This window comes from Seriola lalandi, unplaced genomic scaffold (genome assembly GCF_002814215.2).
Source record: "Seriola lalandi dorsalis isolate HSWRI2012SDOR001 ecotype SW California unplaced genomic scaffold, Sedor1 jcf7180002054572, whole genome shotgun sequence".
In the NCBI taxonomy this organism is placed as follows: domain Eukaryota; kingdom Metazoa; phylum Chordata; class Actinopteri; order Carangiformes; family Carangidae; genus Seriola; species Seriola lalandi.
The window spans coordinates 163,253-190,253 of NW_019525125.1; the positions used below are offsets into that span (position 1 = coordinate 163,253).

Below are 27,001 nucleotides of genomic sequence, written 5' to 3' on the forward strand. Positions count from 1 at the left end.
GCCCACACACACACACAAACACACATATAAAACAGCATTTTGCCATTTTTGTCAATGTTGTTTGTTGTTTTCGTTTGTTTCTTTGTATGTTTTAGTTAATACTGGAGATTGATTTTGCTAATCCTCCCAAGTCTCAGCAGGAAAACAAACCAATATATCAAACTATTCCTTTCGAGGTAATTCGGTAACCATGGCTAATGTGCAGCGTTGTTAAAAAAAAAGAAAACATTTTTCTTAAGACCACTGATTAAAAACAAATGTGTCAAATACAAATACAAACAGCAGTGTACTGTACTGTACTGTGCAGCACAATCTCATTCTCTGCATGCAACCTCAAATCTTCCAACTTTCTTTTCCCTCAGTTTCACTATGATTCGCAGGAAAGAATTTGTCATGCTTTCTGAATTGAGTGTTAGAAGGGCACATAGAGGGCACAGTTTACCCTGACTAGTTTCAGTTCATAATTGGGACTGAGATGTAGCGGGAGCCCTGCCAAACATCAGCACAACATGGTGTATTAGCAGCGACTGTGCAGGGGATTGCCTTGTTTATATCTTGAAACCGTAAACCTGCAAGCATATATGTTTGTTCCTACATTCTGCGGCCTGAAGCTCAGATCACGTCACTTTGTGCCACTATAGATATTTGACACTATAGAACTGTGTTTCTGTTTTCACTTGCCTACAAAATGTTTATCTCCAGAAATGAAATATGACGTCAAGACGCTTTTCATCTTCTTTTTGTTAAACTCTTGTAAACAAAGTAGCCATACCACAGTTTGCATCCTCGAAGTGTGTTTCTCATCAGCAGTTTACACTTTGCATATGGTGGATTGTGGTTCTCGCATTGCATTCTTTGAATGGATGAAACACACACACACACACACACAAAAAAAGAAAGACACCCATCAGAGGATGTTTGCAATGTTGTCGAATATTACATGGAAATCAAAAAGAGCTACAGTGTAAAAACAAGTCTGGCCTCAATATGCCCCACAATGCTAAACCCCCCTGGAGTTGTTTGTGCTCGAAGGGAGCATTTGGATTGAGGTTGATTCAGTGTGGTGACCACTTTCTACAGTCCTTTGAAGAGCAGCCTCAGACCAGCCACAAAAGAAAATGAACACTTCCAAATGTAAAGAAAACTTTCAGATCATTTTATTTGTTCTGTTTTGGCAAAACAAGAAATCCCAGGAGTTTTCCAGGACCAACTATTTCCAAGTAGAAATTTAAGATCCGAGTGGAGAAAGCTTATAACAATGTTTTTTTTTTTTTTTTTAGAGGTCCCATTCAAGCTTCGTCTTCTCTACTCTGTATCGCTCTTCAAGTAGCAATGAAATAGAACCGATGCTCCTTTACCATTAGCAGCTCTTCTTGAGTGTGAGTCATTGTCAGCCCACAACAGAGCTTCATCTCAGGATGACTCCCACAAACCCTTGCACTGTGGGGGGGGGCAATGTTTCATGGCGGGAAGTGTAGCATCGCTGGCCAACAGCATTCTGGTTCTTTCTGATCTGAGACAAGTTAATACAAAGATTGACGATAGTGATGCTGTTAGCCATGATGTCCTTATCAGTGAGGGATACGTCAAAAAAAGAAAAAAAAAATGCTCATTTTTGTCCACAATATTAGTATCAGGTAAGACTGAGTGACTACATTTTCCAAAACTGCGATAGACCACATATCAAGTGGTAGACTTAAACGTGTGACACTAATCGATCACTTGCACATCTGAGGGTAGTTTAAAGCTGCACTAATCAATATTTTTGTATTGAAAATGGATGAAATGTCTGCATGTAATGTGAAAGGGGTCGCTCGTAGGGATGAACCATAATACTAATTTTGCCGTTCGCCTCGGCTTTATGGAGGATTTTAGCATCTTTCAGCTTATTGTTTTGGTTTTAATGGTTTCACTTCCATGGAGCCATTTTCCAGCCGCAGCACGCAGCTGTTGTCAGTGGAAAAGCTCTGATAAACCCACTTTACTTAGCAACTATAGCAACTATCTGGTGAAAATAAAGCCAAAGAGCCATTTATATCCTTAAGGATTTGGGAAATGGAGCTAAAGGGATAATAAATAAATTAAATCCATCAGCTGGGCAGAACCATGGCTCCACATTAATGCTAATTTTGAAAACCTTCCCAACAACAACTTTATAAGGTGATAATATGGCAGTGTTGTGTTTACAACTTGTTTCAGAGCTCCCTGCTGGTGAATAAATCACTTCAAACTGCTTTAAAAAATTCTACTTTGAAGATATTCATAGATTTGGTGATTTTGTACCAAAGTATTTAACATGTAGTGTTGGATTCTGTGACTAAATTTTAATTTGTATCTATTTAGTTTTTGTTTGCTTGTGTAGACTTCTCAGAGGAACACTCCATAGGGGTTTAAAGATATTCACAAAGAAATCTAATTGATTGAACCACAACCAATAAATTATGTTTAACTTTTTTGTTTTTAAATCATTATTTTTCTACTCCTACTCTGCCACCCAACTGCAAATAGAGTTTACCACATCACCCAATAAATCAGTCATTTTTATAGGATTTACCAAAAATGGAATGATCACTTATGCAGGAACCAGGCTCTGGTTTTCAGGGACCAAGGATGCTTTAAGTTTGGTTTCTGGTTTGGTTTTGAAACTTTTGAGGCCTTCAGTATTTTTGCCCTTTGAGGCTGACGGACAAGACGCAAGAGACATAAATGGCCGGCGTCCACTGTGGTTAAAAGATTGCTACTGGGTTCATGCTCTACCAGTCATCCTCATTATGTGCTGATAGTTTACTCCTCTTTTCAAACTGGACGAACAAAACCATCAATGCAAATGTCCAAATATAAAATTATCACATCGACCCATGCAGGCTGCCGTCTTAAAGGATACTTCTGCATTGCATTATTATTGTCTTTCCATATTTCACATGGTCATGGTCATGCTCGTCTGTGCTCGTATAAGAGGATAAGTCAAATTTATTACTATTACTGTTATTATTTTCATAGATCTGACCATCATTATCATCTGTTTATTCACCAAGTTAAGCTAAGGTCTCAGTCTCTTACTTAAATAAAGTTTAGATAATCTGGATAAACTGACCGTGTTTCTTTCCTGTTGGATTTTGTAGTAGATTTGTCAGCGTGTCTCCAGATCTCTGCAACTACCTGGTGAGTACAATGTACAATATGAAATATAGCATCAGACGCATTTTGTAATAAACTTTAATGCACCTATTTAAAACAATTTCATCCCATAAATCTCTTAGTGTGTACAGAAACATGTCCCATCCCACCCCGTCTCATCTTTTCTCTGCTCGTGAGTCTGTTCTCTATTATTTCTATTTCTCTTTTTGTCTCTTTTTTTTTTTTTAAAGGAGAAAAACCTCAGCAATGTTACAATAAACATTCCAGAGGGTGTCACCCACCCGGAGCCTAATTAGAGACCCAGGAGGCCGAGCAGAAGACGGATGACAGCTGTGTGTGTCAGCGGAGGAGTCGGGGCTGCGGTGCTACAGTGGCTGCTGGTTACATGCAGGTGGCTGGATGTAAACTTTACCTTTTATCTTGGCTTTGAACACGGGTAAGCTCAGGGGCCTACGCAGGTGTGTGTGTGTGTGTGTGTGTGTGTGTGTGTGTGTGTGGGAGGGGGGGTTGGGGTATAGATGTTACTGGTATTGATAGAGCCAGAGGCAGTCATTCATCATGGGGAGCCCACTTCAGCGGAGCTTTGCTGGGGTCAGAGAGCGACGCCATAATGTGTGTTGTGTTGTGGTGTGCGACCACTAATGATGTGGATCATATAGACACTGATGTGGCTGCGTGAGGGGTGTTGGCCGAGCCGCACAGGCTTCAGACAACAACCAGATGTTTCGGTTGAGTAATCGCGTTGACTCACTGTGTCCCCCATGGGGGCAGACACAAGAAGTTTTGCGTCAGTGTGTGTGTGTGTGCCAGTGTCTTTTGTTTTCAATTAATCTAATGAGCCAAGTGATGGCAGAGATTATTTTGGCACTGAGGAAAATGGTTCTGACAGCAAACACTGACTCAGTGGTGATGTCAAAGAGGGAGACACAATCATCATCATCCTCTTCTTCTTGTCATGTTGCTGCTAAAACCAAAAAAGAACTTAGGGTGCAAGACACATTTCCCCAGCCCCCTGAAATTTTGCCTCAGAAGTGTGTACCCACTGGAACATGCTAATCTTACTAGCTAAAAAGATCCCATAGTGTATAAAGTGAGATTTCCGTGTCTCTTTTGTTTATAAAGCAGGTCTTCTATATAAATACTGTGAAAGTATCAAAGCGCTCAGTCCACAGAGAAATGCCTGTATTCAGAAACTGAGCCTCAGCTTTGTGATGTCACAACAAAGCAGTCATCGATCTCAGCCGTGCCCCAAACCAAGCCCACCTGGTCCCACCGTCCAACCTTGCGGGATTTTGCTTTGGTTTACCTGAAATCTGCTTAATTTTTATTTGATCACTCAGAAAACAGTGAGCCAATCAGGAGAGGGGTTCAGAGCCTCGTCTCTTCCTGGTTTTTGGTCTTTAAAACCATAAATGTATCTTCTTATGGATCAACACTTCAAAAGGGTAAAATATTGGACCTTTAAAGGATTGATTCACCAAATTACAACAGAGCAATTTTCTTCATGTACGTATAGTTTTGGTTTTTATGTGCTTAGGTGTTGACATTTCCTCCTGCTATCTTCCCAACATTGCTACTGGACAGAAATCCATGTCACTGTTGATTTGTCTTCAACAGCTTTTGCAGAAAAAATACCCCGGTTTCTCTGAGTAATACACAGAGCAATGGTCTGTGAGCAGTTTTCTTTGGAACTGCTTTCTATGGTTATTTTTATTTTCACCCTGCCAAGTATTTTTCTAGCAACTGTTTTGTCAGAAGATTGTGATAAAATGCCATTTTCCTCGAGTCCAATGTGACATATTCAGATTATTCTGACCAAGCAACAGCCCAGAACCCAAATATATTTGGTGCACTAACGTATGAGACAAAGAAAAGCAGCACATCATAACATTTGACAAGCTGGAACTTTGTTGTTTTTGGTTGAAGTGTGACTCAAAAGGATTAATTGATTTAGCATGAACACTGCTCACAGCGAGGTCTGTGGATTATCTTGAAAAACGTTCACCGTTCATTGAACTGAAGTGGTAGCAGAAATGTCAATGGCTCAGAACTCTGGAATAATAAACACAAAAACAATCTGCACGGCTAGATACCGATGAAGCAAAGGAAAGTGACGAAATATGTTTGTTTTGGTTTTTTTATTCAATAAATCTGAGTTAAGTGAACCTCCAAATTTTCTGCTCTCTCTTAGATGAATTGGAACGACATATAAAAAAAAAAAAAAAAAGTTGCTTTTTTTTCATGGTACAATACAATGACAGATTCTCTCGCAAAGCCAAGAACAAAAGCCTAGAAGGAGAAATGGTTTTGACCACGAAGGAGAGAAATATGGCATTAAAATTCTCGGCACTCGTGTTTACCCGAGAGAGAACAAGGACATGACACAGTCTTGGCTCCTGAATTTGTGAATTCAAAGCATCTGGGCCAACTTTAATTCAACTATGCATAACTTCCCATTGGCAGGCAGGTCAGGGATGCCAGAGTACTTTCTAATATATCTCAGTGGATTATTCTTGCTGTGACCTCCAGCCTCCGTCTTGCATAACTCAACAGGCGGGTTACACACCGGCAGGGGTGAGGTGAGGGGGCTCAGCTCTCACTGTGGCCACCTATGCTAAAAAAAAAAAAAAGAAAAAAGCTACACACGTGGTCCTGTGAGGAGCTTTGGATACTAGTTATCTGATCTCCTCGACCTATAATGAAAAACGATTGAATCTGAGTCTAAAAAGGCAAAATGCCAAACAAATAAAGTGTGAATTTCATGTGTGGAAGTGCCAAGTTTTATCTGGAGAGAGCAAAAAGACAGAGCAGAATTACAGTAACTTCAGCAGACCACAAGGAATGTGGCCAGGCAGCGTGTACAGACAAGCCCAACATGTGATCTCACACACACACACACACACACACACACACACACACACACACACACACACACACACACACACAGACAGAAAGAGACAGACAAAGAGGACAAAGGAAGCCTTGCTCCCACAACTGCACAGCATCACGGACTGATAGCCGAGGGGGAGATGGGAGGTAATGACAGGAGTCCAATTCAGGTTCATTTTCATACGGACACAGTAGTTTTTATTTAAGTCTGAGAAAACGAAGACTGTGTGAGCACATGCTCATAACATGTCCCATCACTAAATAATGATAACGATCTGGGGTGGAAGATGTATTCAAGTCCTGTAATCAAGTAAAAGCAATGCAACCTCAATGTGAAAATAATCAGGAATAAGTGGCTCTACATTCAAAGTCTTACTTAAAAGTACAAAAGTAAAGAACTGCAATGATTAGTTGAATAATTGATCAACATATGATGAATCTGCATTTTGATAATCGATCAATCAGTTGAGAATCTTCAATTGTTTTCTTAGTCTCCTGTGATAGTAAACTGAGTCTGTCTGGGTGTTTGGGGCCTGTTGCTCACACAAAATATAAAAACACCGCTGTTGAAAAAAAGAAAGAAAATAATTGTTAGATTAAATAATTGCTAATAAAAAATAATTGTTAGTTGCAGCCTGTCAAAAGTATTATCAGCCTAATGTAAGTCAGTGGTTGTTGAAGTGGAGTCCGTAGGTGCCCAGTGGTCCTTGAGGGTGTTCCCGGGCGTCCCCAGCAAGAAGAGGAATCATTTATTTTCACTCCAATTCTACCCATAAGTAACACAGTGACAGAATGTCTGACTATTTTGGTTCCAAACACTTTCTAAAAGCAAAAGTCTTATCAGATGGGCGACCCTGGGGCCAGTCAAAGTAATAATTTAGTATGGCCTCTCTGAGTGATACTAGATTATTGATGGTACTACATGGTGACGCATAAATGTGTTAGAAACATATCAGTGTTGTAGCTAACTCAGTTTCAACTCTGCTCTGATAAGTAGTTTAATATTTAGAAAAATTATCATATTTTCTAAATGTATCATATGTTCTGCAACTAACCATAGCTACAAAGTAAATGTCCAGTGTAAGAACCGTATTAAAGCACAGAACTTGGTTAATAGAGACTGAAAACCAGCTGTCATACAGTGTTGGAAAGGTTAGACATCTCAGTCATAGCCATAGTAAACTGTGAGTTTGGATAAATCATAATAAATCTCAGTCTTTCACTGTGATATAAGTGAAGTTTTTTTTTACCAGTCACTATCTGAAGGCCACACAGCTACATTTCTCAAAAGGGCACACGTCATGCTAGATCACTTTCGATTACTTTCCCAGTGCACCCCGTCTCAACCCTGTCGGTTTTGGCAAAATAAATGTTGGGCTTTTCTTCTTGGAGAGTGGTGAGATCATACTGGACTTTCTATTTTTAGGCTGCTTTTTTGTCTTGGCCACTTCTTCCCAGTGCTGCATGATGCTCGCAGTGAAACACAAGAGGGTGCTGTTTGACACTGAAGACCAGCTCGCCTGTCTGAAGGTGAGAGGCGCTGACAGTGGACTCACACACACACACACACACACACACACACACACACACACACACACACACACACTCACACACACTCTGTGCACCTGTTTCTATCCACTGAATGAGATAAGAAAAAGCTTTAATGGAGACAATGTGAAGATTCATGCAGTACATGGAGTACTGAGTTTATCTTCTAATCTGTTGAGTTTCCTTCAGGAAGAACATTTCTGCAGAAACATCACCAGCCTTAAAATTAAAATGTAAATATTATCTACTCATTTTATTTATGCAACTCAGTTTAGGGGGGAAAAAAAACACTAATTTGTGTGGATAAAAAAAAATCGAATAACAAACTGTGGCCATAAACAACTAAAGTTCACACAAAGAAAGAAGTCTTTGATTCCCCAGATTGTGCCCATGGGGACAAAGCAGATTTTTCTATTTCTCAAATGTGAGATAAAGGCAGACAAATAGAAGAAGACATCAAATGTTTTGTTTTTTTTTTGTTTTTTTTGTTTTGTTTTTATCTCGGCTTCAGCAACAGGAACAAAAAGTGGAAGAAATCCTTGACAAGTGAAATAATTTCCCCCGCCCCATCCAAATCTTAATTAACCTGCCTTTGTGCTGCACACTGTAACCACTGCTCCTGCAGGATCATGTGCAAATCCATGTGTATGACACAGCCCAGGGGTTTCCAAATGTAATAGACCCCCACACCACCACCACCACCCGCAATTACATTTAGACCCCAGAATAAAAACCAAGACAGAGCTCTTATTGTGTGTCTCTGGTAGGCCAGCATGTTTACAGTGAACTGTCATGGTTTATGGCTCTCTGATCTCCAGTGGCATCTAGTCACAGGAAATGCATGATAATGCTTAAAGGTAGTTTTTTTTTTTTTAATCCCCTGAAGTAATTTTCTCAAAACATTCCTGCCTGTTGTTGAGTTTTGCTGTGATATGAAACTTATTATCAAGTTATTACTGTGCAGGGTATAATCTTTAAAAAGGGGGAATCAGTGTCTCCTAAACTCAACCTGCTGCTCATTGCACCACGGAGTCCACCCTCCAACCCCAGCACCGCCACCCTCCTTTCCTCCCTCCCTCCCTCCCTCCTCCTCTCCCCTCCTTCCTCTTTTCTCTCTGCAGGTTGAATCTATTGCCCCTATTTCCTGTCACATGGGTTGGAAACAGGATCCCTGCTTCTCTACTATCTGGTCCCGTCTATTGCGGTGTCAGTGTTGTAGTAGTTGTGGGACCTGCCTTGAAGTTCAGGGACTTTTAACGCGGGCCAAAGTGCGACTCCTGCACAGATCCGGACAGACAGCCAGGCAGACAGACAGACAGACAGACAGACAGACAGACAGCCAGCCAGGCAGTCAGGCAGTCAGTCCACCACCCCGCCGGTCTGCGCATCCGTCCGTCAGGCTGCACTTCACCTGAGAGCCGGTTCAGACTCTGAAAACACGCGATGGATTCCTGGACAATCACCTCTGCTCTTCTCCTCGCTGGGTTTATTTCCTCCGCAGCTTTAAATCCTTTCGAAACCGGTAAGCAAAACTTTTCTGCTCGCCTTTTCTTTTTTTTTTTCTGAGGATGTGTTCCCGATAAATGTGCGGCAGCGTCCCCGAAAGTTGCTGTTTTGCGCACCGGACGAGCTTTTGACCCATCAGAAACTGCACAACACACACCCGAAAGTGCGTTTATTTTAATGTTATAGTGATTTTTCCTTGTTTGGTATCGAATATGTCATAGATCGCAGTCGCTTTAACTCCATTCATAGTTTATCGCATTGGTCCAAATCCCACTACGACACTGTTTTCCGAACTGCACGTTGTCTTTAAACTGTAGTTTTTACAGAGTGGTGCCAAAGCAAAAAACAAAAACAAAAACAAAAACAAAACAAAAGAAAAAAACAAAAGGGGGAAATAGTGGTGTCGTTATCTAGTTTAAAGTCGGGAGAGTGAGGTGATGTGAGCAGGGAGACTGGGCTGATCAGATATTTCACTGTGACCTCCACACCTACAGGGTAAACACATCTGTCCCCGGACCTGTAGAGTCCCGCGGCAACATCATACCAAATGCGGGTCCGTGTAAATCTGGGAAAGGCTTGTTATGCTTTCTTAAAAGTCACGTATCGACTTTAAACAAGGGAAGAGAATCAGGGTCTTTTAACCCAAACCAGCAGTTTTTACGCGCCGCTCTCCACGACGCATCCTGCGCTATGATGTGTTTACCTGTCCTGCATCAGCTGCTTTCAGCCTCGCAATCACATTCGTGTTTGATTTATCTCATTTTAAAAGGCAATAGCAGAAAATGTTTATTCTCTTTTGATCTCCTTCGTAATATCACAGCCATGCATCACCGGCTATTGTGTCTTTAATTGACCCGCACAGACACTATGCAGCCCCCCCCCCCCCCCCCCCGAAATAATCTTGAAACCCTCAGCTCAGTCATCTGATATCATCCATTTAATTCGCCATCAAGTTCAGACTAATTCTCAGGGGTATGCTTGCGTCTATCTACAGAACTTCAAAGTTACAGCCGGATCCCCGTTCAAAGCTGACTTCCCGGAGAATATTTTGTTTTTAATGTGAATATCTAATAATGATGACCACACAAACCGAGCTTCAGCTTTGCTGTAATTTGCGCCGCGTTTCATGTCGAAGCAGCAAATCCTCATGCTTTCCTTTTTAATTTTTTTGTCTCTTAATTATACCCTTGGATTTCAAATTAGAGGGTCCACCATCTGGGCTAGTGCGTAAGTACTCCCATGTGTACCTATGTATTAACAAAGTATTTAAAGCAATGGTATTCCCCCTCATAACACTGAGGAGAAAAGAAGAAAAAAAAAAAAGACCAAGTTTAGTTGAAGTCAGCTGTGCCATATTTACTGTACAGTAAAACAATAATTTCAGTCTCTAGCTGGAAATGCAAGGAGTGACTGTTACATGCTCAATTTGCTGTGTTTTGGTCAGATGCTCCTAATACGTTTGGACTGCAATTAAAAGGTCAAAGTGCACATGAAACCCAACAACACCTAAAGGAGAAAAAAAAAGCTCCACCTTAAAACAACTCTGCACTGACACAGTTGTCAGTTTAGCTTTCTGTTGCTCAGTGGTGTATTTTTCTGACAACCTCTGTTTAATTGCGAATTGTCTGGAACCACCACAGTTTAATAGCAAGAAAGGTGGCCTTACATGTTTAAATGTGAGTGGATTTTCACTGTCAAGCACCCCCACCCCCAACCCTGACCCCCCCACCCTGATCCCCAGAGTGAGAGGACAAGGGTTTTCTGCGTATGCTCATCAAGACAAGTGTGTCAGAGGAGATGAAGTTGATGTTTGATGCAACATGTTCATGCCGATGCTGGGAAATGTGGAGACCTCAGGGCATGCTGAGGGAAAGTGGACACACTGAAGCAAGCAGCATGGACTGCACTGAAACAGTTGATGTGGACATGATGAGCTGCTTAAATAACGCCTCGTGTTTTTCTGGAGGTTCAGCATCGTTGAGAGAGAGAGAGATTTTGGTGAACGTGAACGTCTCTGTCAGAAGAATCCAGGGCACGTCTGTGATGTTATTAAGAAGTAAAAAAAAATCTGTGCATGTGCAAATGTGAATTCTTACACACTCGAATTTTCCTTTAACTGCTACAGCTGGGTCATACAGCTGCTTATTAATTAATGCTCTGCAGAAAGCAAAGCCACTGTTGCGTTTGTGACAGAGCGTCAAAAACAATTATGCTGGATTGCTTTCACTGTCCTGGCAAACTGCAGCATTGCATCAAGCAGAGTCGTATTAAAAGCAGAGGTGTGTTGTGCGCACACACACACACACACACACACACACACACACACACACACACACACACACACACACACACACAGACATGTTTACACACATTCTTGCAGAGTAAAAGAGTGAAAATGTAGCTAAGGGTTAAAGGTCCCATATTTATATTTTCCCTTTTCCATAAGAAGATATATTTGTGGTTTCTCTCTGGAGCTGTAGCAACAACAGAAGGCTCTGAGCCTCTCTTCTGATTGGCCGACTGTTTTCTGAGTGATCAAATAAAAATAAAGCAGATTTCAGGTAAAACACTCAGAGAAACCAAATCCTGCAAGGTTGGGTGGTGGGTCTGGGTGGGCTGGACTTGGAGCATGGCTGAGAGCAGTGACTGATTTGTTGTGACATCACAAAGTTACAGAAGTCCTGACGGCTCGTTTTAAGGCTCAGTTTCTGAAAACAGGCTGTTGTATATTTCTCTGTGGACTGAGGCTTTGATACTTTCACAGTATTAATACAGAACCTTGACCTGATCTATAATCAAACAACATGGACAACTCACAATATGACACCTTTAAAGATTATGTGTTAGTAAGTGCCTTTATGCAACCTATCATATGAGAGTGGGCTCTTATTCCATGCAGCACACAATTTACACTCCCAGTATAGAGTGTTAGCTCTTATCCATAATGTGTATGATTCCTCGTCCACCTGAACTCAGAGGCTTTATAAAGAAACTCATCCAGACTCCCACATGCTGTTGTGTCTGACTGCGGCCTGTCTTTGCTCACTTGGCAGCTGCTTAGGCCCTTCACACAAACGTACACACAAGTGGAAGCTGAATGCTGTCAGAGCTGTCAAGATGAGACGTAATTGAGTCGCTCTGTAAGCCGGTAATAATGTAGCTAATCGCGTTGCCGTCGTGAACAAGCTTGAGCTGGTTAATCAGCAGGGGAATTATTTTGTTCTTGGTGTTCCTGGTATCTGTAAACAGTGTTATGTGATGTGGGCCAGTGGTGAAGCCGGTGGTGAGAGACCCACACCGCACCACGCATCCACATGTATGTCTTTTGTTTATTTAAGTGATGCGTCATGTTTTTTTTTTTTGTTTTTTTTTTAAATGGAGGTCGAGGCAGCTTTCCGAAGAAGCTGCCAGTGTTGCTGTTGGAGTGTGAGATGGCTCACCGTTAAAGTGATCCTTTTTAAATTCACCAGCAGGACGAGCAAGCTGTTTTCCTGCTAGTACATGCACGGATAACCTATAATCTATCTTAGTGGTTCTCCACCTGGGGGTCGGGGGATGATTAAGGCTAGAACAGGGGGAAACACCTAACCTGGCTCTGTCCAAAGGTAACAAAACCCTCCTTCTCCATCCCCTAGAGCTCACTAATTAACACATTATATCCTGTTTGTTTCATCTATACTCAGATCAGAGTGTAAAAACTACAATAGTCCATCACAGCCCGAGCTGTTTCCCCCTGTTTCCAGCCTTTATCCTAATCCAAACTAACTGGCTGCTGACTGTAACTTCATATTAAATGGACAGATATGAATCTACTCATCTAACTCTCAGACTCTCTGCCTGAAAGCTGATAAGCGTATTTCCCAAAAAGGCGAACTATTGCTCTCTAATCTTTGCCATTTTCTTGTGAAATTCTGTATAATTTTACCTCCTCAGTCCTGTGGAAATTATTCAAGTGGAAGAATCTGAAAATGTAAATTCAAATACTCAAATATGCAATCTGTGACAAGGGATTGCAAAAGTGCATTGCCTTGATTTTAAGGTTAGCAATAGTTGATCTATCCCATCCCTCTTTTTATAGTAGTGAATAAGGGCAACATGATAAAGTCACAACCTGTGTATCACTGGACTTTCTCTCTTTTGCCTTTTAAAGGAAAGCAGTTTGCTTTGGTTGTGTCGAGCAGAGGCCTGAAAAGGGCACGCTGTGACATTTTGGCAATATGGAATGCACGCTCATTACGTGATCACAGAAGACAGAGCTGTCAGAAATAAGGCCGGATGAAGAAAACATCAGGTTAGTATCAGGCTGTGCTCAACCAACTGAATCTTGGACTGATCGGAGGAGCCGAGAGGTGCCTTATGGGCTTTCTTTTCATCTGAAGTCTTTGCCGAGCCCGTAGTTATAACTAGACATGCATGAAAATAACTCGCAAGGCCACACTGGGAAGATTTGCAAATGCTGATTTCAGAGCATTGAGGTGCCTTATCAAACTAACTTGCCGCAGGTGAAGCAGAGAGATTACTTATAGACCGGACTGGAGATATTTGAGCTTTTTACTCTCATTCACCACTGGTGCTTTTTTTTCTCCTTCCCCTTCCTTGAAGCAGTGCAGGCACCAAATAGAGTGATGGGTGGATGAAGGACAGCGTGTGTTGGGATTTCTCTTTGTAGCCTGACATGCATATAAGCTGCTGCATAAACTGGCAACCCTTTGTTTCATCTGGCAACCCTCCCTTTTTCCTGCTCCCCGTCTGATCACTGTCCAGCAGGGCACGATGTTGGCCTGGGCTTTGTCAGATCCGGCGCACTCAGCCGCAGACGGAACGGGGCGCAGCGGACGAGGCGAAGTGGCCAGAGCGTGGTTTAAAATGCTGCACAAACTCCTGAACAGTAGCTCTCACAGAGGTTTGGATTTGAGTTTCTTGGTCCTGGCAACAGTCATGCAGCTTCTGTGTTCACTATAGGTTGGTGTGTGATTGATGGGAGTCTATGGGTTTTGTTATTTTCAGGTGTTAGGCTTTACGTTAAGTCAGAGTGAAAAACTGTGTTATTGTGCGTGTATATTTTCACCTGTAGCAGGGGAAAAGATGCCAGGTGCTTTTCAACGTTTCCACGTGTGCAAGTCCAGGTTTCTGGTTTCGCATTTTTATGTGGATATTTCTGCTTCTGGATTTACCTACATGTGTGTGGGACTGCAGCTAAGAGTTGTTTTCCCTATCAGTTACTGAAATCCAGGATGTCACTCGCTACTCATCGACCTACACTGGCTACCCATGGCTGCTCAAATCGAATTGCAGTCACCAATGCTGCCTTTAGAGTGACTTCTGAGTCTGCACCTTTCTATTTTAACTCAATCATATCAATCATCCTTCTTGGCTGCTGCGTTCCTCCAAGGAATGTCGTCTGGCTTTGCCATCCCTGCACACAAGACGGTCTCAGTCCAGACTGTTCTCGTCTGTGGTTCACCGATGGTGGAACAAGCTACTGAACGCTATCAGAGCAGGGGCGTCCATGTCTATCTTCAAGAATCCCTTGAAGTCTCTTCTGAGAGCACCTCCTCTCCTCAACACTCTAACATGCCTAACTAGAGCTTAGTATACACTTTGGGTGCACTTCTTCACCTGATATCCTTGCACTTTTTAAAAAGATGTAGTACTTGGTCCTCACACCAAGGTCTCCTACTGCACTGACGCTTTTGTGATCTCCTTCACTTCATGTCTGCCACATGAGTTAATGTAAATGTAATCTGTTGAAGTTCGACCTGATCTTGTCCCTGGAAACAGCAGCTGAGAAAAGTAGCACACCACAAGGTCCATTGAGCAGGTTGTCTGGAGCTTTTGATCATATCACGCGTTTGGAAAGTTTGGAATTGTAGATGTTAAAATTACCTGAGGTAAAATCTTCAAATTGCTTGTTTTCACCAACAAACAGTCCAAACCACAAACATGTTCAACGTAAACAGCAGCAAACTCTCATATTTACGAAGCCGAATACAACAAATGTCAGAAATTTTCACTTTTAGAATTGATGGTTAATTCTCTGTCACTCAACAGATTTCATCAGCTAATAACTTCAGCGCTACATGTGTGTGTTTGAGTAAAGTTCAAATGTGAGCCAGCTCTAACCATCTGCAGTCTATAAACTTCCAACCTTCCTGCTCCAGATTTTAAAGGGCCACGTCAAGTGTCAAACTGCGAGGTCTCACGTCCATCTCTCATCTAACCCCCCCCCCCGCCTTTCCTGTCACCATATCTGCCTCAACTTGATCCACTCTTAACTTGTAAACGCAGTCCATACAGTGCAGTTTATGATTGGGTCACATCAGCCTTTGTAACCCCAGAGACAGAGGGTTCTTTGTGAGGGTAAGTGTGTGTGTGTGTGTGTGTGTGGGTGTGTGTGTGTGTGTGTGTGTGTGTGTGAGGGAGAGATACTCGTCTGCCTGGAAAGATAATAACAGACCATCTTCAGCCGTTTGAAGAAACACGAGCTTGTGCTGGCAGAGGTGATCGCGATGGAGTGTTGGTTTGAGGAGAGACAGCGGGTTCTTAAAGAGTTTAACATAAGGGCTTTCGATGTGCGGGTAAACCCTCCGTGCTGATTGTGGGGAGTGTCAGAGGGCATTATGGGAAGAGGGTGCATGGGGTCTGCGTCTCAGATGTGGGCTCTGTGGTCCCCCCCGCTTTTCCGGTTCAGAGATGGAGATGGAAACCTTTCCTCCCTTGGTGAGCTTCTGTATAGCAGACACAAGTTCAGACAAACCACTGGGGTAGATTGGTGTGTGTGTGTGTGTGTGTGTGTGTGTGTGTGTGTGTGTGTGTGTGTGTGTCATGAGAGATACACATCCAAGTAACTCTTAAGGATGTGACTGTAGGAACCAGTGGGAGTTATAGACTTTCAGAGTGAGGACATTCTTACAAAGTAGATTAAGTTTGGTCCTGACTTTTTCCTGGGTTTAGGTTTATGTTGAATCAAGGCTCAGGACTTTGACTTACAGTAATTTAAAAGTAGACATTGAGCGGGTGGGTGACCAGTCAACTTTTTTAAGTGAACTTAACAAGAAAAAGTGTTTGCGAACATTATTATAACATTAATTTTAAAAACCTCTCTTCTTTTTTGTAATATTTTGTAGTTGAAATATGCTCTAAAACATATGTTAATGTTTACAGTTGCTGTTGCCAAAGTCGGAGGTGGGAGCTCACACTGTAAATCAATTCATGGATGCACTTCTGGTTTATTATTTCTCTAACTTCAAACTAGCTCCTAGTTTCTCCATTAGCTGAGAAAGCGTACATGATGTAGCTGAGGGGCCTTTCTTGCTAGTGCTAGCTTGATTTCCAAAAATTGTATATTGTAGCTTTAAGCATGAAGGGTTATCTGCTGCTGAAGACAGTGAAATAAAGATCTCTAAGAAAAGGGTGGTACAGTAAGTGGACCTTGTGGCAAGCTGCATTAATCAATATTAACAATAAATTAAATGATACGATGTAATGTGGAAGAGGTTGCGCGAGATTATGACATTGTTTCGGCCATAGCGGGCAGAAGCTACCTGTGCAGCACCACACAGCAGACAAACGGACTGATATTTCCCCCGAGAGGTGTCGGAGACCGAACCATCAAAACAACTGTTCACTAACATACTCACCGAATCAACCTTAAAGGTCAAAGTATGCCATAGTTGTGTTTATAGCTCGTACTGTTATCATACTCATACTGTTAGCAAGGCCGTCATTTTTGGTAATTTCAATGTGAGACAGTTACACATGTAATAGTGTTTTGTGTGTGTTTTTAATAATATACAAGAGACTAGTTGACTAGTAGAAGAGTAAAAAAGAGTATTGCTAATGTTGTTGTGGAACTATTTCAAGTGAGACACATATTGTATTCATCCCCTCTACTTCTAGCTGTCCAGTCTCACTGTGTCTATAACAGCAGGCAAAGTAGCCACTAATTGGTGGAAACAAACCATTATTTTTTACTGCATATTATATTTTGTATACACAGTGTATGCATTTTACTTAATTGTCAGACTTAAGTTGCTTATAATTCAACTTGGACACAGTGTTTCGGTGTTATCTGTATTTACATGTATTGGTTGCAGCACTTTCAATCTAACATGAACCGTAGATTTGTAGTGCTAAAAAATGACAAAAATAAATTGGTTAACCGTGATCGTTCAGAGGCCTTTTTGTGAACTGTTTGGTCTACGCTCCCAGCACGGAGAGACGACACTGTTCACAAGATGTGGATTAGTCTGAGGGTTATCATGAGTAACATTATTTATTTATAATGTAAAAGAAGCTGCTGCTGAGATTTTTAAAATTAATGTTTTTGGCCTTTTGAGGTTCTCATGCCATGTGACATTTATCACCATTGTAGTGGGATAAGCCAGTATCTCCATACCTCTAGCATATCACACCAAAACAATGTGCATGAATAGATTACACTCTGGCTTGGAGGAAACATAACTTTTATAGGCGCTGTACTTTTTTTTCTGACTTTTGAGATAAAGTGAGTCCCTTGCCTTTCACTCAAGGGCGCGCAAAAGTGTTGGCATCAATCACAGGACAGAACAATCTACTGGGGACACATGGTTGCTTTTACTATCCGCCCCCTCATCACTCAATGGAATAATGTGTAAACTGATGAATGGACTAATCTTCCTAAAACTTTATACTCCTTTAAAAGTCCTGTAGGTTGCCTGTAGGTTCAGTCAGTATCTCCTGGTTGTCTTCACAGTAAAACCCAGTGAGTCTCTATCCTCTTTGCGTTGTGTTCGTACATAATCAGGTGCACACCAGCCCAAGTGGAGCCCTCATAAATCTTCAATGGAATGCCAGAGGAGGTTAAGCTTAGCAAGACAACAGAACACACTAACAAAAACCAACCACGCATGTCGACTTCAACTGGCACTGGGTGTGAAGTGACCGACAACAGACTGGGCTATGGTTTCACAGTGGAGAGATGCTAGTTAGCTGTAATGTCTGCTCACTCAGGGAGAAACACATGCGCGAAAGCTAGGCAGCTAGCTCACAGTGCTAGCTTTGTAAATTGAATAGCTTTGGGTTTAGTTTTGGTTGGATAAAACAAGCAAATCTGCAGAATAATCAACAAAAAAGTTAGTTGCAGCCTTCCTATAAATAGCGCAAGAAATGCTCGTCCATACATGGAAAAACTGAGAGTAATAACAGGCTAGGAAGCAGCTGTTCCTCTGAGCATCACCCACATATTGTTGTACATTTGTATGGTACTTTATTGACAATGTGGTAGACTGAAAACTAAGCCACAGTTGATCTACTGCTCCAGTGACAGTGACACCGGCTATTAGCTAGTAGCAGACTATAGCAGTGAAGACAAAGAGCGTTGCACTCATTGAGAAGCCGGACACGAAGAATAGGAAGCCTGAAATGGAAGAAAATAGAGCAGAGCATTATCCTTTTTGCATATCCCAACACTCATGATACTCAGCGTGTCTTGACTTGTGACAACAGGCCAAAGTTTTGAAGAATTCCCTCATTTACTGAACATAAAGTGAACCTGGCTCACAGTACGTAAGAGGAGAGGAGAGGAAAAAAATAAATTTCCGGGTCAGAAATGTGTGCCCCTGTGTCAGCATGCTGCCCGTTTACTTCCTGTTGACCTCTGGGTGGTGCCCTGCGAAGGTCAAGCTGCGGGCAACGCCCTTGTTCTTCCATGCCAAGGGGTTGGACCGCCCATAAAACCACCAACCGCTAAGACGGAGAAACAGACCTAGTTATTATAAACACAATCATGCTTATTATCATGCCACTGTGATTCTCGTCCTGTCGTGTTCAAAGGCTTACAATTGTTTGATCAAAGTACCTCTCTCTGTGCGTCGTTACCCCACTCCCTCCACTTCTCTTTTTAAACTTCCGTTGCTGACTGAAACTCTTTCATTTTTCTCTCACCTTGCAAATCACCACCTGCTCGGTCGGTTGGCTGGGTGACCCGGCATGCAAAGCAGGCGGGCCGGTTCCAGCGTTGGGACCTATGATGGCGATGGCAGTGCATGGGTAGCTGGGTAGCCCCCCTCAGAAGCGATGAGGCATGACGGATACGATAGTCATGTAAAAGCGCAGAGCGGCAAAGGAAAGGGGGCGTCCCAAAACAAAGTGGTGCAGGGTTGAGTGTGTCACTCTGGTCCCTGATCTACGGAGGCGGTCCTGTAAGACAACATGGAATTAAGCTGTCAAGGCGCTGCTGGCTGTACACAACTGTCAGGCTTGAAAGAGATAAACAATGTTTAGGTAGGAGAGTGCACTCATGTGGCCAGAATAGTGGTTTGTGAGGTTTTGTTGCGCAGAGGGTCAGTCAAGACCAGACAGAGTATACTTCTGAATGAGCTGTGACATGTTGGTTTTGGATGGAGCTCTGCAAAGCAATGTAATATCTTTACTTATTCTTTCACAACTTTTTTTTCTTTTCATCTCAGACTTTCATCTAGATAGTTCTCCAAGCTTTCTTCCTCCTCTTGCAACTGATTCGCCTCTCTCTTCCCTGTTCCTCCTTTACACGTTTTTTTAATAATACTCTGCGTGAGCTGTGTTCCCTTGGCCTCTTCGTGTACCTTGACATTTGCGTATGCATGAGGAGACCCACTCCAGTCAATGACAGTGACATTCTGGCGCTCTCCGCGGCGGTCAGAGCACATCAACTGGAACACACTCCGGGGCAAAGGGGTAAATCAAATACTTGGAGAACAGTAATGAAATACCATAGAACCTTATGTTCTTCTATGAATTCTATTAACTCTCAAACAAACAATTGTTTTCATTATCAGAGCTCAATTTAATTCACCCAGAATGGAATTTTAAAGGAGGTTTCTGAGGCCTAAGGGGAGAAAGTGGCTGGTGCATGAAAATGTTAAACAAAATATAGCTTTCTGCCTCAGTGCTGGATTTATATAATGACGTGAAATCAAAACAGAGTGTTATCAGCTCTGGGCGTGTTGATAAAAGGAAGTGCAGCTTCCCGAACAGCACTCATTGGCTGGTGTATTGTTTCTGCATTTCAAGGAGAGCAGGAAAAAAGCGATTAGACTTCGACTTGATTTGTTTTGGTGCAAGCCCAAAACCAGTCTGGCTTCCTGTCTCTGTGTTTCTCCTTTTGAACATACTATTAATAAAGCCTTTGACATAGTATGATTAAGGTAAATTAGCTGTTATTCTTTCTTTGATTCAAACATGTAACATGTTCCAAACATCTCGCCAGTGATTGGTTGGGGTGTTTTTGCAAAAAAAAAAATCTCCACAGGGTTAGTTTCAAAGCAACCATGTATTTTTGTGGTGTCACATGCAATTCTGAGTTTTGAGAAGCGTAACCAACAACATAACGGGAGGATATTGAATTGCTACTGTGTGAGACATGACCTGTCCGGCGAACTTTAGTTCTTTTTATACTGCAGTTATGGTTGGGCCAGGGCCACTGAGGTCTGTGCTCCACTGCGGTAGAGTAATGGCAACCACTTTAAATAAATGGAGAGTAATTTTGCTGCTGAGCCCCGGGGTCTGGTTTGTGTCCAGCTCCAGCAGTTTGTGGCCGAAGAGGCAAATTGTCGCCTTTCCTCCTTGCAGGAAACGCCCACACACAGGACTGATTTGACAAAGACAAGCAAGTGGACATGGCTAAGTGGACAGAGCAAACATTTGGACAAGTGGAGGGGAGCAGACGTAGCTAAGTGGACGGCAAACAAAGGAACAAAGCCGGTGGGCAGAGCTAAGATGCCGTGACAGTGATATGGGCTGCGGATCAGAGAGCGCAGAGCAGAGGTTGATCGACATGTTTCAGTGTGGTCATTTCTGAAAGCAGATGGAGATAAACGTGCATTAACTCAAGCTGCGATACCTCGGGGACAGTTAACTGAGCTAAAACAGTTCATAGACTCTACTTTACAAGTGCACAGGAACATCCCAGTCACAAAAAACCTTTGTCCCTCAAGCCGTGGAGCCAGTGATATCCCATTGCAATGCAAGGCCCTTTGAAAGAGGCTTGAACCGAGGGGATGAAACCCAAGTCGCCAAGAGGCCCTGATTTAGTTGTCTCTCCTGTATGGAAGGTGAATACAGTTCCCCAAGGTGAACACAAAGCGGGCCGGGTCTGCAGCAGCCTGCGTTGCACCAGCCCTTGACCAACGCCGCCAGAGGTGTGGTCACACTCGGCCGATGCCATGAAACAGAATCTGCTGGCCCTCAATAGATCCTCCGTAATGGATCCCCTTCTCAGGGAGGCCAGTGGGATGACCCCTGTCTTTTTTACCAGAGCCATCTGGTTCCCAGCACTGCAGCTCTTCCCACAGCCGCACAAACCACAGTGAAAAAGGATCGCTTTCACCGTCAAGATCAGGAACCGGAGACGTAGCTGGTTAAAAGTTGAATGTTGAACGCTGTGGTCCTCTCTGTCACAGTCTATTGTGTCCGTGGAAGTGCGCTCTGTTGCAGTTTATCTGACGACCTTTTATGATTTGATACAGTGTTCTGCCCGGCTCGCTCAGGCAAGATGATGCAAAAAAAAAAAAAAGAAGAAGAAGAAAGATTTAAACATGTTGATACAACTGATGTGAATGTGCACTTTAGTGGTCAAAGCTCACATGATTCGGTGTGGCAGCAGATTACGGGAAAAGTGTCTTGATGCAAAGAAGTGTAAAAACAAATCTAAACTCACCAAGGAATGCTGAGGGAACAGGCCGATGCCTCCATCTATATTTTACAAAGATAGACAAAACAAACATGCCGGGGCCTTTTTTCTGATGTGTTTGCCACTCTCACCAAATGAGCACGCTGGAGTTTCATTGGATGCAGATGGGTGCATGTTTGTGCTCCACACATGGGGTGTGTTAATCCGCCGCTGCCAGCAAGCAACAAGTAAAAGTTACTTAAACCTCAGAATTTAACGTACAAGTATTATTGCCCCCTTTGATTTTGTACACCTCTCTGTCCATCCAGTTCTCTGCGCTGCCGAGAGGATGGTCAAAACCCTCCACCGCTCTGCTTTAGTTACTGTTAATCACAACACATGGCTCTAAGCCTCACTCAGACGTTTGATCAACTTAAGTCCAATATCCAGCAACTATGTTGTTCCATTTCTGAGGGGAACAATTACTAACAAGGGGCCTCAAAGTTGCCTATAAAGCTCAGGATTCCCAGGCCGACGTGACCCTCGGCCTCGGTAGTCGGACTGGAGAGAGTATCCTGACAGATTGACGATAGACAAAAAAATCACCTGTTTCTCCAGCCTGAACTATCAGTTGAGGCTGAAACAGAGAGGAGTGGGCCACCCCTCCCTTGATGAAATGCCACTGATTTTCTCATTCCCCAAATTAAATTTTTGTGTCGCATTTGACCACTTGCAGGAAATTCACACTAGGATATAACTCATCAAAACCGGAGGGCTGAATGTAAAACTCTCACAGCGCTCTGTCAGAAGAAAGTTGGACAGTGTTCGGAAAGTTCTGTGAAAAAAACATTTCTCAGCAACAGCTGCATCCTCGTCGGCTGCTCGAGCAAAGGGCTCAAGCATGAGGGGAGTACAGTCAAGCGACACATACTGTAATGTTCATATACCCTCAAAACTGAAAGAAAAACTGCCATCTGCAAAACTGCTGCTTCACACAATGGCTCCAGCTTTGCTTGCCCCGAGCCTTGTTATGATTCCCTCTTAAAAAAGAAAAAAAGATGAGGCATCACTCTGTTGAAATAATCATGTCTGTTAAGAATAAACAGGAAACAGAGCAGAGAGCTTTTGATCTTGTGCTGCAGTGTCTTTTTCTTTTTTCTTTTTTTTTTTCCTTTTTTTGTATTAGCAGGGCAGGTCACATCACTCCCTCCCCTCGTCCCGAGACCTTTATTTATTCAAGTCAGACCTCATCTTCCCTGGACCCTGTAATCACACAGGACCTCTGAGAGAGAAAGAAGACACAGGGGAGGTAGTGTGTGTGTGTGTGTGTGTGTGTGTGTGTGTGTGTGTGTGTGTGTGTGTGTGTGTGTTGGGACAGGGTGGAGTGGGGGGGTCTATAATGGTTGCACACAATCCCCTGCAACAGCACTGACAGAGCTTCAGCCCAAACCAAACCACATATAATTTACATTCCTCAGATGCCAGCTAACCTGAGCACAAACAGGACGATCGAAAACAGGTGTGTTTAGCGACATCCCTTCTCTGCTTTTTTTTTTTTGTTTGTTTCATGGTTCACCTTTCCTTTAGGTGCTGTCTGGCTCTCATGTGAGCTTAAGGTGGCTTTATGTCCAGGACCAAGGCCTTGTGTATGAGATCTTAGGTCCATCGCTGCATGAATCTAAATGTTATCGTTGGAACAGCATGAAACGCAGAAACCGTCCTACGAGAGCGCGGACAGGAGGCGAGCCTGAAGCCGTACTGGCCGCACAGCTTACATAATGCTGCCGCAAATTGATTACTGCTTTTGAGAAGACGGGCCCATTGTGATGAGAGGAGTTGGGGAATTGACAGACATGTGCACTTAAACACACACACACGCACGCGCACACACACACACACACACACACGTAAGCTCACACATTCAGTGGGCGATATCTGCAGCACAGTGATGAGTGGGTGAGAATGGCATCACCACAATGACACTGGCCCCACCACTGAGGGAACAAAGGAGCCTGTGTGCATGTTTATATATGTGTGTGTGTGCGTGTATGTGTGTGTGCGTTTGTGTGCGTTTGTGTGCGTGTGTGCGTGTGTGTCCTCCCTTCCCTCCACATCGAATTCATCTTAAAATGCTGCGGCTGCTCTACTGATGAAAATTGCTCCCTTTGGTTCTTACTGTAACTGCATCTGGGGGGAAGTATGAGTATGAAAGGGGAGAGGGAGGAAAAAAAAAGAGAGAGAGAGAGCTGGAATGATGTGGGCAGGAGCGCAGATTAATGCATGTTTTGTCACTGCTTATGTTTATCGGGGCATCTGACAGTGCGAGTGGACTGACGGATCATTTTACCATCCATTTACAGGCTAAACAAGGAGGAAGAGAGAGAGCTTTAAACACCCCCATGCAAAGCTCGCGCGGCCATTAGCGACAGTGCACCATCATGTCTCATATCACAAGCCATAGATCCTTCAGTTATCAAAGGCTGCGTGCAATGAGGAACCCATATGCGGATGTGTTAGCAAGACATGTTTTTTCTGTTTCTGAAGACCTGCACTGGTTGTTTGTTTGCTGGTAAAGAGGGCCCCGGCACGCAGCTGCGCCACAGAGCTCCTCTGGAATGAGATGCATACCTTCAAAACTCGGACACCTGGCAATAGAGACGCTAACTTTGTGCTTGCTGTTAGTTTTTCACAAACCTGGGCTTTGTCGGCCGCGTCTATAACATAGGAAATGTGAAATAAGCCAAGTGTTCACTTCATTGGCGCTATGCACAAGAAGGGGAAAATTAGAGGCTGGGTTAACAATCTGCGGGATCATAAAAACAGTCTTTGTCCCACCCTGACTCACTCTGTGTTTGCCTCTCTGTTTTCCACTCTTCTGTCTTCTGGGCTTAATTTTGCCTCCCCTGCCATCACTCTTGTCTTTCACAATCCTTCCTGCAATCTCAATGCTCTGCTCTAATTTGCAGTTTGGTTTTAATTGAAGATGGATCGATCCCAGGCGCGCTAATTGTGCACCTTGGAAGGCTCTGAACCGAACACCCACAGCCCAGCTCGGCTTCTCTATCTCGGCTCCCTCCCTCCCTCCCTCCCTCCCTGCCTCCCTCCCTCACTTACAGCCCCTGCTTTCTCTTGGCTGCAAAACTCTTGTTTACTCTAGTGTCAGAGTTGGTTTAGAGCAGGTTTCAGAGGCATGTGTTGAGTATGCGGGAGATTTCCCTTCTATTTGTTTAACCCCCGTAACCCCTCTCTTCTTATTGTTTGTAGAGGTGTGTGATTGTGTGGACATGTGTGCGTATGTGTGAAACTGTGAGAAACACGGACGGCGTTAAGAGTTGAAGAAGCTTTTAATCTTGTTTGGAAATATGGCCTCTCTTTTTGGCAGATGTTGAGCATGACTTGGAGAAACCGTGCGGAGGTGCCAGGGGGAGGTAATTGAACACGACACCCCATCCGCCCTCATGTCAGGTTGGCTGGCAGGTCCCTGATGTCGACATTTCGCCAGTGGCTTTTTCCCCCAGGGTTTCGGCGAGTCCCTGAACATCCTATACGTCACTGTTAGAGTCTGCAGCCCATCAGTCACTCCCTGAACGTCTGCCAAGCAAAACTCAGAATCATCCCACCTCGCTCCATCCTCGTCCGCTCACAGAGCCAAAGCTACTCTTGTTCCGCCTGTGCTGTGTTTTTTTGTCAGATATCATCCCGGTCACCATGAGAAATCCTACCAAGGTGGATGTTTTATCTGCTTCGGTGTGTTTCCTGATTGATTTTTCAAACTCCACCGAGACCTGACACTTAAATTTAGGGCCAGAGAGCAGCTTGTGGCAACAAAAAAAAAAAAAGAGGCCTTTTATGCTTTCCATTTTTGTGACGAGCAACTTCAAACAGAGGGTTTTTTTTGGCAGCGTGTTAAGCCCACCACTGGCTCCAGAAGATTAGACTCTTTCCATTACAGAGCTAAATAATAGGGGCCACACTAGAATGAGATGGGGCCATGTTTTATAGGTGCTACCCAGCAACTTTGGCAGGGAGTCTTGTGGGTCTGTGGCTACTGTGGTAGTGAACTCAGGAGGTGGTGCAGCGGAGGGTTCTCGCAGGAAGAATGGTGGCGATAGAGGCTATTTTGGGACTGAATGAGGTCTTGGTTTATGGCCTGGTTATCTGGGGCTATAACCTATGACAAACGCATGACTAAAACTAAAAGGAGGAGTGTAAAATCCCATTGAGAAGTCATTGTCCGTAGATTTAACTAGTTAGAGGCGTCTGTTCTCATCACATTGGTAACCTTTTTTTTGTGCACTTTCATCTACCTTCTCGCTCGCATGAGGGCACTTTAAAAAACAAAACAAAACAATCTTATGGGAGAGGGGCTGTCTCTTATACACATCTTGAACAGAAGCTGTGGTTGCAGCTCAGAGACACAGGATCTCTGAAAGTCTCTGAACACACGTGGCAACTCAGGAAACTTTCAAAGAGAGCAACTTTCTCAGCCATTTCCTCTGATTTCCAGATTTCTTTAAATTAGCTACAAGACTCACCAAAGTTCAATCCCTGCGACTTTCTCTCGACAATCCACTGAGTCTGTGTTCTTCAGTGAAGATCCCAACCTGTAATGTAACGTCTTGTCTCTGCTCTGATCAACTCTGCACATCTACTTTCGATTTCATTTACTTGTGTTATGGGTGGAGAGATGAATGAAAAGAAAGTGTCGTTTTTTTGTGTGTCCACCAGGTGGTGCTGTTCCTGTGTTACAGATCTAAAGGGATACGCCACCAAAAAGCTTCGTATTAACTATTAAATACTAACAGTTGAAAATAACGAAGAACATTTACTTAAACAACTTAAACAACTTAAAGAAATAGCAGCATGAACAGTACAATTTTCTACTGAATGCTGGTAAACTCCACCTTTCTCTATTTTCTCAGCTTTTTAAGTGCATATAACAATTTTTGTCTCCAGATGATATAATGAAGATGATTATGATGATCAGGATGATTATATTAATGACTGTGGCACTTAGGATGACTATGAGGATGTTGAGCGGTGATGATGATGTGATGAAGATTATTTTGCATGCTTTTCTATGGGGCTCTGTGTTGTCAGTGCAGAATGGTTGCCTTTTGTACAGAGCTGAGAAAACACATGAGAGCAGCACATGTTGACCATCAGCACCAAGAGTGACCGCTGCTTCACTGAGCCTGCATGTCACTAGAGGAACGGCACTGGAGTCCCACTGACAGGTTAGAAGCAGCTCAGAGAGTGAATGAGCTCCAGCAGGGGGCGCAGTCACACAGA

At 43.2% G+C, this 27,001-nt stretch overlaps 2 protein-coding genes across 4 annotated transcripts in view; both read left to right on the plus strand.

Moving 5' to 3' along the window:
* The window catches only part of susd2 (sushi domain containing 2), a 35,152-nt gene extending 26,407 nt beyond the window's left edge, over nt 1-8,745 (plus strand). Inside the window, exons 14-17 of one of the 2 annotated variants that reach the window (XR_015437900.1) lie at nt 3,126-3,162; nt 3,369-3,529; nt 7,486-7,557; nt 8,697-8,745. Coding sequence is in view for 1 of the 2 variants with exons in the window: in XM_087176860.1 (XP_087032986.1) it covers nt 3,126-3,162; nt 3,369-3,434 (103 nt within the window). In the remaining variant the exon portion in view is untranslated. Of the gene's footprint in view, nt 1-3,125; nt 3,163-3,368; nt 3,530-7,485; nt 7,558-8,696 lie in introns of those variants that run through there. The other variant, XM_087176860.1, reaches the window with a different exon arrangement.
* Nucleotides 8,746-8,957: 212 nt separating this feature from the next.
* The window catches only part of kremen1 (kringle containing transmembrane protein 1), a 60,306-nt gene continuing 42,262 nt past the window's right edge, over nt 8,958-27,001 (plus strand). For both annotated transcript variants that reach the window (XM_023417090.2, XM_023417091.2), the window contains exon 1: nt 8,958-9,097. In XM_023417090.2, coding sequence (XP_023272858.1) covers nt 9,019-9,097 — 79 coding nt within the window. In that variant the 5' untranslated portion in view covers nt 8,958-9,018. The remainder of the gene's footprint in view (nt 9,098-27,001) is intronic.